This window comes from Palaemon carinicauda, chromosome 20 (assembly GCF_036898095.1).
Source record: "Palaemon carinicauda isolate YSFRI2023 chromosome 20, ASM3689809v2, whole genome shotgun sequence".
NCBI lineage: Eukaryota > Metazoa > Arthropoda > Malacostraca > Decapoda > Palaemonidae > Palaemon > Palaemon carinicauda.
In genome coordinates, this window is record NC_090744.1 from 25,122,812 (window position 1) to 25,139,531 (window position 16,720).

Genomic DNA, 16,720 nt, shown 5'->3' on the forward strand with positions numbered 1-16,720 from the left:
TAAGTAAATTATTCGAGATTATATGGTTAAAACCCATATAACTACCCAATAAGCTGTTGTTCATTTTACTTTTCTTTTTGCACTTTGAAAGGCAGAAAAAACTTACACTTCTTTTCCTCAAACAAATTTCTTTATCAATCATTTCAATTTTTGTAAGAAACCCTTCAGTCCAAAATGGAAATCATCACTAGTAACAAAGGAGGAAAAAACTAATATTTGAAGGATATGAATCAGAAAATGTGCATATTTACACAACTAGATAGAATTTGGAAGTCTTGAAAAGTAAGAACAAGTGTTAAGTGATGACACTTTTAACTGTGTACCAATCGGAAAAAACTCTATACGTTGCATTGTGTTGTTTCTCAAAGTAAAACATTAACATTAGTATGATGTATTACATCTCGTAAAAATGAAAAAACTTATGATACAATATTAGAGTTCATCAAAGAGCAGAACCTTTTCCCAGAGTCAGCAACTCTTGATTATGAACAAGCAGCAATAAAAAGTTTAATGAATTTTTTTTCCAAATACTTCAATCAAGGGCTGTTTCATTCATTTCACTCAATGTGTTTGGTGCAAAATAAAAAATATTGTTCTCCAGCGCTGCTACAAGAATAATGACAATGCTTTCTTAATCAAACAAATGCAAGCCTTAGCTTTTTCTCCTCCAGATGATATGGCATATCTTTTTCCAAACTTTTTGACTTCAATCGACCAAGAAACTGACGAAATTCTGAGTAAATTCTTTGAATATTTTGTAATGAAATTGCTCGGAATAGTTCAGAGAGGTCGACGAAGACGCTCAACCTTTAATGTTCAAAAGTGGAATGTGTACCATAGAATAAAATCAAATATACCAAGAACTACGAACTCTCTAGAAGGATGGCACCATGCTTTTAATGAGAGTTTCAATTAGTCTCCCAACTCTCTCTAAGCTTGTAAAAAAATCAAAACTGAACAAGCAAGTATCGAGTTTATTGTCTCTTAGGTGCAAATGTTGAAAAAGTTAAGAAATATATTCGAGTAAATAAACGGATAAAAAAAAATCATGCAACTTACAATAAGGATGTAGGTTTCAAAGGGCTGTGGCACATAATCTTTGAATTTTCTTCAATTCCGGTAAATAACCTATTCATGATTAGATAAATTTATATTCATTCTGTTTCATGTTTTTAAAGAAAACTAAGATTATTTAGTCTGTATTATGTTTTTAAAGAGTAATTGTTTAATAAAAAACTCTTTTGTTACAAGATTTTTTTTTCTCTATCCTTGAGTTCCTTGGATATTTCATATCTTATAAACATGTTATCTATAAGTCCTCCTTAATACCAAATGTATCCTAAACAAACTCCAACAAAGAGTCATTGAATTTCATAGCAGTATGAAGTAAACTAAACCGCCTTGGCCGAGGTCAGTATTCTACAGAGTGATAAGCTGTCTAGTTCACTTTTTTTTATTAATTTTCAGATGTTTTGTCCATTAGGCATTTTGTATGTTAGGTATTTTGTCCATTAGGCATTATGTCTGTTAGGCATTTTGTCCGTGTTGAGGAATTAGGCATTTTGTCCTTAGGCATCCTGTCCTTAGGCATTATGTCAATAGGCATTCTGTCTGCTCAGGTTGCAGAAGATAGCCCACGTTCCCAGGTAAAGAGCAGCAGAGGACCGTCGCAGGTATCCAGACATCTCCTGTGCAGTGCTTTGCGAAAATTGTCTTCTCTGAGATGCTGGATAGTCTCCAACTGTAAAATTACAGCAACTTCATGGATTGGCAGTACTTCTGAAGTTGCAGATGACAGGGGAGTGTAGACTATTACGGCCCACGAGTCTGGAACAAGGGAACAAAACACGAGGAGCATCCAGTCTAACCGAGTGGTGAACAGGTTGATCACTTGAGAACCCCACTGGGCAAGAAGCTTGTCTACTGCCCAAGGATGCGAGAACTATTCCGACCCTACAACCGGCCCCTGGCAACAGTGTGTCTCTGCTAGCACATTCCTTTTGTCCAGAATGTATCTGGGGGACAAATCTATGGCGTGGATGCCACCCAGATGTACATCACAACAAACATCCAGCAATCACTTCCTCCAAGAAACTCATTGCAGCCAAAATAGAAATAGAATTGCTTCCGATTAGTGAAGGGGTGGGCTTCTCGCCCGTGCTCACCAGCTGTCGTCAATAACCTCTTATACAAAAGCTAGTCATTTCAGCTCCCACTGAGACTTACTGTATTACCTCCCTTTTAAAAGACTTAATGTTTATACCAGTGTAAGAACAAACTACACTACATTATTCGTACAACTTACCTCTTCCTTAGCAATGGTCATGTTATCTGTAACATTGGAGAAGACAGTTGGTTCAATGAAATAACCTTTAGTTCCTTTCCTGGATCCTCCACATGCCAAAGTGGCTCCTTCCGCTTTTCCTTTCTGAATGTATCCTAAAACTCTTTCCATCTGCAACTGGCTAACCTGTTCCACAAAGAAAAAAAAAATAGGAATACAGTAACCTAAACTACCACAATAACAGTAATCTAAAGGGAAAGTATCTAATGGCACTCTTACAAAGGAAAGGAAGCTTGCATAAATATTGAAGCTTTATTACTTTATGCTCCATAAATAATTAATTTTACTAGTTCTGAACACCAGTGTTGTATACAGGAAGCAGAGTATCTACAGCAAATTACAAATTTCAAATGGGGTCTTCTATCAAAGTAAGAGGGGATGTGACAAAGGGGAGTTCCCTGCCTTTCCTTACATTTAAAAAAAAAAAAAAAAAAAAAAAAAAAAAAAAAAAAAAAAAATTCACAAGCTCATGTAATTGCTTTATCATCACAAAAGTATGTTTTGACAAGTGTTGACTTTTCCAATCTTCCAAAATTATTAAAAACAGTATGCAAAATTAATTAGATATATACCTTTTATTACATATTTAACAAGATATATCTATTCTTAGGGAGTGCTTAAGAATTATCAATACTAAAAAGAGATTTACAAGCCAATGAGTAAAACTCAGCTGTTACAAAGCTGAACTACAATCTTTAATAAGACTCACATACATCATGCTGAAAATTGGAGTTGGTTAAATTAAAAATTCGACTGCTATGTGGAGAATAACAAAATGGAGATTAAAAACATTAAGAACATCTACAATCCATCAACATGGTTGCTAATGGCACAAAACACATATAACAACAACCCACTCTAACTACGCTCACAAACTCACATCAAAGCCTGAAGAAAAAAATTTCAAATTAAGCTAAAACTAACGAACATATGACAAGAACTAAATCTGGAATGAAAAGAACTGAATCTGGACTCGCAAGGCAAGAATAAAAGTACAACAAGATCACTGCCGATGAATATACAAGTGCTAAATTAGCATATCCAAGTCTAGCTCATTGCCATACCCATCACATATGGACAATAAAAGATGAGGGGAGCAAGGCTATTGAAGCAAGGGAAAACAGGAGCTTCAAGTAAGAAACCACGTAAACCTCATGTGTAACTGAAAGGTAGTTTAAAAGAGCATCCTGGATAAAATTTCTACCCATGTGAGTATGTGATGATTTTATAAATTTTATTAAGGATAGTTTTTTGTGCAAAATAGACCCCAGTTTTTTTTATACCAAAACTGCAACTGATTAGCAAAGCTCCTCATCTTTCTATTCCAAGATAAGGACCTCCTTCTTAGCAACATATACAAATTACTGTTTCAGGTCTATGGATACTATACAAGATTTACAGTCACAAAGTAAAAATGTACACTGCCAAGTAACCCTTATGAGAAGGGTATTTTTCATAGAGCAGGCCCCCTAGTCATTTCATAGAGAATTTATTTGCTTTAGATTCTTAATTTTCTTGTGTTATTTTTCTTTCATTCTATTGCAGTTCACTTTTTTATGATAGACCTTTGTGCTTGAAGCATTCTGCCCTTCTAATAATTTTTACTACTTAAAATATAAAAACTATAAATAATAATCACCGATTGTATTCCTTACTCATCACGGATCAGAAAGACTCAACACGGATCAGAAAGAGAGAGAGAGAGAGAGAGAGAGAGAGAGAGAGAGAGAGAGAGAGAGAGAGTGTGTGTGTGTGTGTGTGTGTGTGTGTGTGTGTGTGTGTGTGTCCCAGCATTCTTAGGCAGCAGAAACTCTGATCACTCATGCTGACAGCACAAATATCAACCTCACTGACAGGAAGGGTTCTATAGTTCCATAGTATAATTAATGGAAGATAACCTCACTGACAGTAATGGCAATAACACCATGCCCTACTGTTGCCCTAGCACAGTGCCCTGCATATAGCAATAGTTTCTTTGCTGTACAGTATAGGCGACTTAAAGCTCTAGATTTCATGCTATTTCTCTAGGTCTCTTCTTATTTAAGCTGACAAACGCATGTATCTTTACCTTACTAAACTTCATTTCAATTTTACATGAGAAAATTCTTACAGTGAGTTCTACGAAATAAAAAACATGATCTAGCAGTTTTGCTACAGTGCTTTATCATGAGCATAGCAAAACCACTTGACTGTAAATCATCAAGAAACTCTAAGTATTTTGGCAACATATAGTAAAAACTTTGCAAAGAAAGATTGGAAAGAAAGTAACAAAGCATCGTTAAATACAGTGATACCTCGGTAGTCGAACGACTCTATACTCGAACAATTCGGAGTTCGACCAAAATTTTCGAGAAATTTTTGCTGCGGTGCTCGACCAAAAATTCGGTACTCGACCAGCCGAACACGTGACGACCGCATGGGCTTTGTGATGATCGCGCCATCTCGGCCACTCTCGCTTGTTCGGGAAGCATCAGTTCTCTCGAGAGCGTCACTCAGACAACGCGCGATCAGCATTCGTTGTGATTTAGTGATTTTCAGTGCTTTTAATTGCTTTTTTAGCTTTCATAATGAGTCCCAAGAAAGTAATGAGTGTTAAGGGGAAGGAGAAGAGGAAAACAGTGCGAACAACGATCGAGTTGAAGAAGGAAATTATAGCGAAATATGAGAATGGTGTACGAGTGTCCGATTTAGCGGTAGAATACGGAATGGCGAAGTCGACCATTTCTACGTTTTTAAAGCATAAAGAAATGATTAAGAAGGCGAATGTTGCAACGGGAGTTACGGCGGTAACTAAGCAAAGGCCACAAGTGATTGAGGAGATGGAAAAGTTGCTTTTAATATTTATTAAAGAAAAACAGTTGGCCGGGGAAAGTGTTAGTGAAGCGTTCATTTGTGAAAAAGCGTTGCATATCTATGAAGAATTAGTGAAGAAAAGTCCGAGTACCAGTGAAAGTGATTCATTTACATTTAAAGCGAGCAGGGGTTGGTTTGAAAAGTTTCGTAATAGAACAGGTATTCATCGTGTTACTAGGCATGGGGAGGCAGCTAGTTCGGATCAAATTGCAGCCGATAAATACGTGGGGGAATTCGATCGGTACATAAATGAACAAAATTTGATCGCACAACAAGTCTTTAATTGTGATGAGACTGGGTTATTTTGGAAGAAAATGCCAGCCAATACGTACATTACCAAGGACGAGACGAAGATGCCAGGTCACAAGCCAATGAAAGATAGGCTAACATTGTTGCTGTGTGCAAATGCAAGTGGCGATTGCAAGATCAAACCCTTGTTAGTGTACCACTCGGACAACCCCCGGGTGTTCAAACGAAATAATATTTGTAAAAGTGCACTACCAGTTATGTGGCGCTCGAACACTAAATCTTGGGTCACAAGACAATTCTTTACTGAGTGGATAAACGAAGTGTTTGCCCCCCAGGTTAAGGCTTACCTCATTGAAAAGAGCTTGCCAATGAAATGTCTTCTGGTTATGGACAATGCTCCTGCACATCCTCCAGGTCTCGAGGATGACTTGAAAGAAGAATACAGCTTTATCAAAATCAAATTCTTGCCCCCCAATACTACTCCCATACTCCAGCCCATGGACCAACAGGTCATTTCAAACTTCAAAAAACTCTATACCAAGGCCCTTTTCAGAAAGTGTTTTGAAGTGACCAGTGACACGAAGTTGACCCTAAAGGAATTCTGGAAGGAACACTTCAGCATCCTCAACTCTGTTAACATGATTGACCAAGCTTGGCGAGGTGTGACCTATAGGACATTGAACTCTGCCTGGCGTAAGCTGTGGCCATCATGTGTCACAGAGAGGGAGTTTGAAGGTTTCCAACCAGAGGCGGGTCCAAGCACTGCTACCCCTGTAATTTCTGATGACACTGATGTCGTTGAGGAAATTGTTGTCATGGGCAGGAGTTTGGGGCTTGAGGTCGACAAGGATGATATTGATGAGCTTGTAGAAAGCCATTCTACCGAGTTGACTGTGGAGGAATTGTTGCACCTGCAACAACAACAGCAGCAGGATCTGATTGTGGAGCAGGAATCTTCAGAAGAGGATGAGGTAAGGGAGGATGTTCCAAGTTCTCTCATCAATGAAATTTGTTCCAAGTGGGCAGATGTGCAGGCTTTTGCTGAAAAATACCACCCAGAAATTGCAGTAGCAAACCGGGCAGTGCATATGTTTAATGATAGTGTCATGTATCATTTTCGAAGAATACTGCAGAGGAGGAAGAAACAATTAACAATAGACCAGTTTTTCACAAAAGAAAAGAAAGCTGCTACATCAAAGCCTGTTTCTCCTCCAAAGAAGAGACAAAGAAGAGAAGAAACCCCTGAAATAGATCTGCCCACCCTTTCATTGGAGAGAGAAACAACTCCTGAAGGAGAACTACCCCGCCACATCATGGAAGGGGACTCTCCTTCCAAGCAGTAACCTCCCCCTTCCATCCTCTCCACATCCATCCCTGTATGCCATCGAACCGCTGCTCAAAGGTATGTTCACTACAGTACAGAAAATGGTTTAAAATTGTTTTATTTTAGTACAGTAAATGGTTTAAAATTGTTTTATAGGATTTTCTGACCAATTTCATACACATTTAGATAATTATTGTTGTTTAGGTACACGTTTTATTAATATTTTGGGCCTGTTCGAGTGCTTGGGAACGGAATAGAATATATACCATTATTTCTTATGGGGAAAAAAAATTCGGTACTCGAACAAATCGGAGGTCGAACACGGATCTCGAACGGATTATGGTCGAGTACCGAGGTATCACTGTATTCAGGATCTTGTATTACCAAATCATTGCTATTCATGCGATGCAAATTGCAGAATGGGGTTATGCACTGTGAAATATGGAAGCCAGTCTTAATTTTTCAGGAGTTTACTTTATACATCACTAAATACACCACTTGCTGACATTTCAGGTATTCAGGCCTAAGAGCCACACCCTTGCTCACTAGGGAAATTTACACCTGCACCATTTGCAGCAATATTTGCCTATTTATTTCCTTATTTTCCAGGTCAACAATAATGCCACCAGATAACCAAAAGGACAACTATCATTCTGCAAAACAACACACCTGATGGGACTAAACTCATCAAAAATACCATGAGAAAATACTATGAAAGTCATTGAGAGAGAGAGAGAGAGAGAGAGAGAGAGAGAGAGAGAGAGAGAGAGAGAGAGAGAGAGAGAGAGAGAGAGAGAGAGAGAGAAAAAAAAACTTACATTAATGTTTTAAGTCTATAGCAGCTTACTTACAGTTGATAGTTAAGTCTGAGAAGCATTAAAATTAATTTTAACATGCTGGACTACCTATCCATTGCTACTTTTTATTCTAATATTGGAATGACTTTGATAATAAAAGCTTTGATTATTACTGCCCCTACAAAAGCAAAACTGCAACAAGTTAATATAATGAGGACAAAGTGGAAGATTCCCTAGCATTAGTTAGTTCTATCCATACTCTATTTTGCTTCAAATATCTATTTATATTTGATTCTCTACTAATCTGCCTCAAAGCATAAAGTTTCTACTTCATAACTGATAAATCATACTGTATGATAGATATGAATGTTCTCCATTAGCTAAACAATTTCAGCATTTTTAAAAGTCTACAATGTCTGTAATATTTCATTTCAGATATGTAATAAAATATTTAAGGAGATTTTTATTTCACATTTGCACAACCTTTGAAATACTGTACACAATTGCTTCAAAACTTGTGATTACAAGCATTAATTTCTTTGATGCTAAAATATAAAATAACATATCTCATTCCTTAGAACTAAGGATGGAAATGGAATTCTATCAACAAGACTACTTGGTTACATTTTTAGACTGCAAAAGGCAATGGAACACGAGCATTTGACATTAGCTTCTTACCTGTGGTCCCTGCAATATACCTTCTTGAAATGGATCACCTACAGGTCTACTCTGTGCCGCTTTGACAGCACCTTTAACAAATTCGTCATAAATGGATTCATGAACGAACGTACGAGACCCGGCACAACAATTCTGTCCGTGGTTGTTGAACATGGCTGAATGGCACAAATCAACAGCCTCATTCACTGTAATACATTTCTCAATTAATAAAAATTTTGTCTAAAAGTTCAAAAGACAAAATATGTACAATGGTAGACAAATTGGAGGAAAAAACAGAGAGAGAGAGAGAGAGAGAGAGAGAGAGAGAGAGAGAGAGAGAGAGAGAGAGAGAGAGAGAGAGATTTTCTTAGTTTCTAGAAAATTGGCACTATCTACATATAATCTAGCATGCCTATAAAGACAGGAAAAAGCTTTACTCGACATGATGAAAATAAATGACCAAATTATGCCTGTAGTTTATACCTAAATTGAATTTGTTTTAAAACTTCTGCACCAATAAAGCACTACTTATCAAGTGTGATCAAACATTTGATATAATAATCCACAATAAGAAAACAACTACTTACGGTCACCACAGTCTTCACAAACTACAATTGGACTTTTCCCACCAAGCTCCATTGTTACTCTCTTCAAATTGGATGCACTAGCAGCACCCATGACTTTCCTTCCAACTGCTGTAGAACCAGTAAAAGCAACCTAGGAAAAAATCATTTCATATATATAGTAACTTCTATGGATGCATTATTTAATCATGGGCAAGATCATTTCCTATTTCTAGAGGTGTTCCATAAGGTTTTGTTCTTCCAGAAACTATTTTCTTTTATTAACAAGGTCCTTCAGATTTCTACTGTACGGTATGTTTTTCACTCCAATTAGTACAGATTACAGATCCAACTTCATTCAATAATTTGGATGTCCAAGCTATTTCAAATCTTACCCTGCAGAGATGAACTCTAATTCATTATCAAACACTAGTAATACAAACTTTTTTTAAATGGACATCCATATTTTACAATCATAGAAAATTATATGAAATATTATGCAAGCATTGAACTTTCCTGTTCACAATTCATGTCACCTGCAAAAATGAAACACTCTTGAAAGATGCTAAATTTACAAGTAGCATTAGTATCTTTTAGTTAGCATTTATTAACGGATAAATTTGTTATGTGCATTGCTCAAGTGGACAGATGAATATTACAAAGAATGGTGCTTTGTCAAGTTAAGTTTTACATTAAGGCGACATATATTTTTCAAGTAACGGCGAAGAAGGAATTGTTATTTGTTTTGAATGCTTCTTGAAGCAAAGGCAGCTTCATGGATAGAATAATTACTTGGTGGATAAATTTAGGGCAATAGTGAGGCAGCAGCAAAATTCCGACAAGACCTATAGATATTTAAAGGTGGTTACCTACCTAAGCAATCATTCAAGAGTTAAAAAAAACAAGAAATTTATTTCAAAGCAAGGGATTTCTCAAAAACAAGAAATTTAGAATAACGGATACAAAGCATCGATTGAAACTATGGTACTCTTAAATAATTTTGTAATGCTCAAGGTTAAAAGGTCTTCATGACTGCTAGTGTACCATTCAGTGAACCCAAAAAGGGACTTAAAAAAAACACTAATATGGGTACACTTCATATTGTACTTTGCTCGTATACATTTACCGATTTACTGGTAAAGTACAGTAGTTAGAACACCAAAGACTATTTTTCTCATTACACAAGGAATCTAGATATACAATTCAGTTGTTGGGGAAAATGAAAGTTTAAAAGAATGGGTCTAATTAGACTTTTCCATAAAAAATAAATCTACATTAGTACACTGTACAGTATTTAACTTTCATAACCCAATAACTTTTCTCATAGTAATACATTCATAAAAATTACACAAAACTTTAAAATTGTTAAAGACTTATACTTCAAGACTCAAATGTATACTTATTGAATTTGTTAAGAAAAGAACAGCCGAATACTGTGAATTAGCTTGACAGCAAAATAAATGAGGTAAAGTAAACATATTAAAGTAAAGAGGGAAAGAACTTCGGCTGGAAATCTAAGAGAGATTGCAAGGAAATTTTGGCGTTAGCAAGTATAATACACATGGTATACTGGTGATAGTAAATAAAAGTGAAATCACTTAAAAATCATGCACGCAGTATCATGACTCACTTACCTTATCAATGTCCGGATGATGAGTTACCACTTGACCAGCACCTAGACCAAGACCAGGTACAACATTGACAACTCCAGGAGGGAATCCAGCCTGCAAAACAGATCGTCTTTAAAAATATATCGCCGAGAAAAGGTACATCTCTTATGCTACTACTTTACTTTCAAATCTCAAGTAAAGAAATAACAATTATTTAAAAGAATAAGAGGACTATAAAAGACTACATAACTCAAATTCTATTCACATTTTGCTTTCTCATATTTATTTCTCCAAGTTATGTTCCCTAACACATTTATTAGGTAACATGCACCAACAGCATAATTGAAGTTTTGTGTAGAACTGAACAAAAAAATAAAGATCTAGAACATTAGAAAAATTCATTATTAGCATTTTTGTTATTACCTCATATAAACTATCTATAGTATTATCAATTTCTGGCAACACTATGTTGAAGGAGGAAGACTTGAAAAGTAATAAAATTAAGTCAGATAAGAAATATGTTATTTTTATAATAAAATAAATTTTTGAATATACTTACCCGGTGATTATATAAGCTGCAACTCTGTTGCTCGACAGAAAACTCTACGTTAAAAATCCGCCAGCGATCGCAATGCAGGTAGGGGGTGTACTTCAACAGCGCCATCTGTCGTGCAGGTACTAAGTACTCAATGTAAACACAGAACTCAATTTTCTCCTCGGTCCACTGGGTCTCTATTGGGGAGGAAGGGAGGGTCCTTTAATATATAATCACCGGGTAAGTATATTCAAAAATTTATTTTATTATAAAAATAACATTTTTCAATATTAAACTTAGTCGGTGATTATATAAGCTGATTCACACCCAGGGGGGTGGGTAGAGACCAGCAATAATTGTTTACATTATTATGAGCAAAGGATTTTTTATTTCATTTTAGCAGTTATTCAAAATAACAAACATAAAATAAATAAGTACCTGGTAAGGAAGTCGACTTGAACAAAATCTCTGCCTTTTTAAGTACGTCTTCCTTACGGAGCCTCGCGATCCTCTTAGGATGCTGAGCGACCCCTAGGATCTGAAGTATCAAGGGTTGCAACCCATACAACAGGACCTCATCAAAACCTCTAATCTAGGCGCTTCTCAAGAAATGACTTTGACCACCCGCCAAATCAAGTAGGATGCGAAAGGCTTCTTAGCCTTCCGGACAACCCAAAAACAATAATAAAACATTTCAAGAGAAAGATTAAAAAGGTTATGGAATTAGGGAATTGTAGTGGTTGAGCCCTCACCCACTACTGCACTCGTTGCTACGAATGGTCCCAGAGTGTAGCAGTTCTCGTAAAGAGACTGGACATTCTTAAGATAAAAAGACGCGAACACTGACTTGCTTTTCCAATAGGTTGCGTCGATTATACTTTGCAGAGATCTATTTTGTTTAAAGGCCACGGAAGTTGCGACAGCTCTAACTTCGTGTGTCCTTACTTTCAGCAAAGCTTGGTCTTCCTCATTCAGATGGGAATGAGCTTCTCGTATTAACAGTCTGATAAAATAGGATAAAGCATTCTTTGACATAGGCAAAGATGGTTTCTTAACTGAACACCATAAAGCTTCAGACGGGCCTCGTAAAGGTTTTTAAATAGAACTTAAGAGCTCTTACAGGACATAAGACTCTTTCTAGTTCATTTCCAACCATACGATAAGTTTGGAATATCGAACGATATTGGCCAAGGCCGAGAAGGCAGCTCGTTTTTGGCTAGAAAACCAAGTTGTAGAACATGTAGCCGTTTCGGATGAGAATCCGATGTTCTTGCTGAAGGCATGAATCTCACTGACTCTTTTAGCTGTGGCTAAGCATACCAGGAAAAGTGTCTTTAAGGTGAGATCTTTCAGGGAGGCTGATTGTAGAGGTTCGAACCTGTCTGACATAAGGAATCTTAGTACCACGTCTAAATTCCAACCAGGTGTAACCAAATGACGCTCCTTCGTGGTCTCAAAAGACTTAAGGAGGTCCTGTAGATCTTTATTGTTGGAAAGATCTAAGCCTCTGTGACGGAAGACTGATGCCAACATGCTTCTGTAACCCTTGATAGTGGGAGCTGAAAGAGATCGTTCTTTCCTCAGGTATAAGAGGAAGTCAGCTATTTGAGTTACAGAGGTACTGGTCGAGGATACAGATACAGACGCTCCCCTACTTACGAACGAGTTACGTTCCGAACGATCGTTCGTAAGTTCAAACTGTTCGTAAGTTGCTTCAGTGCTATATTTTGTATTATAATTTATGTTTAAGGCATATACAGTACTGTATAAGTATATTGAAGGTTTATATAAGCATGTTTAAGTATGTTTAAGGCTTGTATAAGTAACCTGTATTGGTTTGTACTGAAAAAAACATTTAATATAATGGAGAATACGTACAGTACTGTACTACGTATGTTAGAGAGAGAGAGAGAGAGAGAGAGAGAGAGAGAGAGAGAGAGAGAGACACACACACAGTATGTACATGTACGTAATAAGATAAATAAAATGAAGTTTAACTTACTTTTGGAAGATGTACTCGATGCTTAAGGAGATGATGGAGGAGGAGGAGGCGGCAGTGGAGGATTTTATATCATGAGAGGGTCATCGTCATCGCTGGAATGGGCTTCAAAAGTTACTTCCTCCTCCGTAACTTCAATGTAGGAAGAAGTTGAGGGTCGAGGAGAAGAAGATGAGGGTTGATGAGTATCTTCGGCACTGCACCTTTCACATGTTCCATTATACGATCTTTCTGTTTATAAATGGTACCGACGGTCGAACGATTCAAGTTGTATGCCCGCGCAACGTTCACCATTTTCTCACCCGAATCAAGCTTCTTTATTATTGCCACTTTCGTTTCAAATGAAATGGCTTGCCTCTTCTTAGCACTACCACTCTCACTAGAAGCCTTTCGCTTTTCACCAACCATAATGAATAATGGATGCACGAGATATTTAATGATAAAAATGAAAAAAGTCCTTTGCGCACTGGAGATACGTTCACGCACTTACGCACTGCAATGAACTGGGCAGAGGAAGGTGGATGCTGGGTGAGCTCTCACAGCGCCAAGCGTCGGTATTAGCGGCGGAAAGAAGCACTACTCGGAAAAAGGAACGTAGTACAAAATCTAACTTACAGCATCTCTTTCCGAACATTTTTCGACACGCGCGCAGACATGTTCGTATGTACCGTTGTTCGTAACTCGAATGTTCGTAAGTAGGGGAGCGTCTGTACTGACTTGCACCAGTTTCGGAAGATTTCCCACTTCGATTGGTAGACTCTAAGGGTGGATGTTCTCCTTGCTCTAGCAATTGCTCTGGCTGCCTCCTTCGAAAAGCCTCTAGCTCTCGAGAGTCTTTCGATAGTCTGAAGGCAGTCAGACGAAGAGCGTGGAGGCCTTGGTGTACCTTCTTTACGCGTGGCTGACGTAGAAGGTCCACCCTTAGGGGAAGTGTTCTGGGAACGTCTACTAGTCATCGAAGTACCTCCGTGAACCATTCTCTCGCGGGCCAGAGGGAAGCAACTAGCGTCAACCTTGTCCCTTCGTGAGAGGCGAACTTCTGCAGTACCTTGTTGACAATCTTGAACGGAGGGAATGCATATAGATCTAGATGTGACCAATCTAGTAGAAAGGCATCTATATGAACTGCTGCTGGGTCCGGGATTGGTGAGCAAAATATTGGGAGCCTCTTGGTCATCGAGGTTGCGAAGAGATCTATGGTTGGCTGGCCCCAGGTGGCCCAAAGTCTCTTGCATACATCCTTGTGGAGGGTCCATTCTGTTGGAATTATTTGTCCCTTCCGACTGAGACAATCTGCCATGACATTCAAGTTGCCTTGGATGAACCTCGTTACTAGTGATATGTCTAGACCTTTTGACCAGGTGAGGAGGTCCCTTGCGATCTCGTACAACGTCAGAGAGTAGGTCCCTCCTTGCTTGGAGATGTACGCCAAAGCCGTGGTGTTGTCCGAGTTCACCTCCACCACTTTGCCTTGAAGGAGAGACCTGAAGCTTTTCCAGGTCAGACGTACTGCCAGTAGCTCCTTGCAGTTGAAATGCATTGTCCTTTGACTCGAGTTCCATAATCCCGAGCATTCCCGACCGTCTAATGTCGCACCCCAGCCTACGTCCGATGCATCTGAGAAGAGAACGTGGTTGGGAGTCTGAACAGTCAGGGGAAGACCCTCTCTAAGGTTGATATAGTCCTTTCACCAAGTCAGACAAGACTTTATCTTTCCGGAAACCGGGATCGAGACCGCTTCTAGCGTCTTGTCCTTTTTCCAGTGAAAAGCTAGATGGTATAGAAGAGGACGGAGGTGTAGTCTTCCTAGTGACACAAATTGATCCACGGATGACAGTGTCCCTACCAGACTCATCCACAGCCTGACTGAGCAGCGTTCCTTCTTCAGCATCTTCTGGATGGATAGCAGGGCTGGGGGCTGATCGTCTTGTTCAGCAACGTCCTCATCAGAGGGTTCCTCATCCGAAACTGATGAGGAAACGGCAACGGAGTGGGCAACGTCTGACTCGCTGAATCCGGTCGCACTGGTGGATGCGTGACGGAGCCGGACGCAAAATCATGGAACTGCTGCACAGTCTGTGAACTGTCAACAACCATGGGTGCGCGAGGAAGTACAGTGTCAACCCGAAACTGTCTAGACCGTCTGGGTTGTGCAGTCAACACCCTACCGGGTTGCTGAGGTTGACGCACTGTGTCACAACAAGTCACCTCTGCTGGTTGTTGAACGTCCTGAACGTCAACAACCACCTCCGAGCGTCGCTTAACGTCAACGTGCGACTGGCAACCCACACTGGGTCGCATCGGTGGAGGAACCACCTCAACTGGCAGACGCGAGTAGGTTACCTCAGCGTCAACAGGGCGCACAACCGACCGGTTGGAAGGTTGTTGGCCAGAAGGAGGAACCACCTCAACTGGCAGACGCGAGTAGGTTACCTCAGCGTCAACAGGGCGCACAACCGACCGGTTGGAAGGTTGTTGGCCAGAAGGAGGAACCACCTCAACTGGCAGACGCGAGTAGGTTACCTCAGCGTCAACAGGGCGCACAACCGACCGGTTGGAAGGTTGTTGGCCAGAAGGTTCTTCTCCGCATTTAAGTCCTCTATCAAGGACGCAAGCTTGGACTGCATGGCTTGCAGCAAAGCCCATTTAGGGTCTACGGGAGCAGGTGTGGCAACAGACGGGGTTAGCGACTGAGGCGGAACCGTTTACCATCCCTGAAAGCCTTGTTATGTGTGACATAATAGTACAGCAAAACTTCAAAGGCTTGACAAAAGCTGAGAAGTTGACCTGTAAACAACTTGGAGCGTCTCCTGGCTAGGCGCCAGGGCGAGTCTACCAGAATTGAGAAGTCTATCTGGGCAGAGGCATGAACTCCCAAGCCGAGAACTTCTCTCGTGTCATATCAGACTCTCGCTCTATAAGCCAGTTTAAAAGAAGGGAAATCAAAGGCTGTATCCCTAAAAACTCCTCCTGGTGCAAAAACCAGTCACCTAGCCAACGTAACGCTCTCTAGGAGAGCGAGAGAGCACTAGCTTAAAAACAACGGCTTCGAAGTAGCTAGGCCTAGTGTAAGTTCTGACGTTTAGGCGAACGAGGAGCAGCAGTTACAAGATCCGGACGAAGATCCTTAAAAAAAATCATGATGATTTAATTAAAGTCCATAGGAGGCTAAGCAGCTTAAGGCTCCTCTCCATCTGACAAGAGTCCTCAAGGGAATATCAGTAGGAGGGAGAACAGCAACTTCCTCATCTACAGGAACCTTGTCCGATAAAAGCTAGGTTACCTCAGTGAGTCTCTCACTGGAGCATTAGTAGCAGACCAGAAGGCAACGTCATGTAACTGCTTGACAGTCTATGAACTGTCAACAACTGAACTGTCAACCACAACAGGTGCGTGAGGACATACAGTGTCCACTCGAGACTGCTTTGACTGTCTAGACTGAGCAGTCAAAACAACTCTAGAATGCGGAGGTTGACGCACCGCGTCAAAACAAAACAACTTAGACTGTTGTTGTACCTCGCGAACGTCAACGGAAGGTTCCGTGCGTCGCTGAACGTCAACATGCGGCTGGCAGGGTACACTGGAACGCATGGGTGGCGGGACTCTCTCAGCTGGAGTGCGGCAGAAGGTCGCCTCAGCGTCCACAGGACGCACAACCGTGGTTGGTTGTAGGCTAGAGGTTGGTGTCAACCTTCTCCGCACGAAAGTCCTGCATCAATGACGTTAACTGAGACTGCATGGTCTGCAGCAAAGACCACTTAGGGTCTACAAGAGCAGGTGCGGCAACAG

General features: G+C 39.7%; 1 protein-coding gene across 1 annotated transcript in view; it reads right to left on the reverse strand.

Annotated features, from left to right (window-relative positions):
- LOC137660219 (aldehyde dehydrogenase X, mitochondrial-like) overlaps positions 1-16,720 on the reverse strand; it is a 56,724-nt gene that overhangs the window by 20,356 nt on the left and 19,648 nt on the right. Inside the window, exons 6-9 of the mRNA XM_068394935.1 lie at positions 10,422-10,511; positions 8,812-8,941; positions 8,246-8,430; positions 2,306-2,470 (exon numbers count right to left, since the gene is read on the reverse strand). Of these exons, the coding sequence (XP_068251036.1) occupies positions 2,306-2,470; positions 8,246-8,430; positions 8,812-8,941; positions 10,422-10,511 (570 nt within the window). The remainder of the gene's footprint in view (positions 1-2,305; positions 2,471-8,245; positions 8,431-8,811; positions 8,942-10,421; positions 10,512-16,720) is intronic.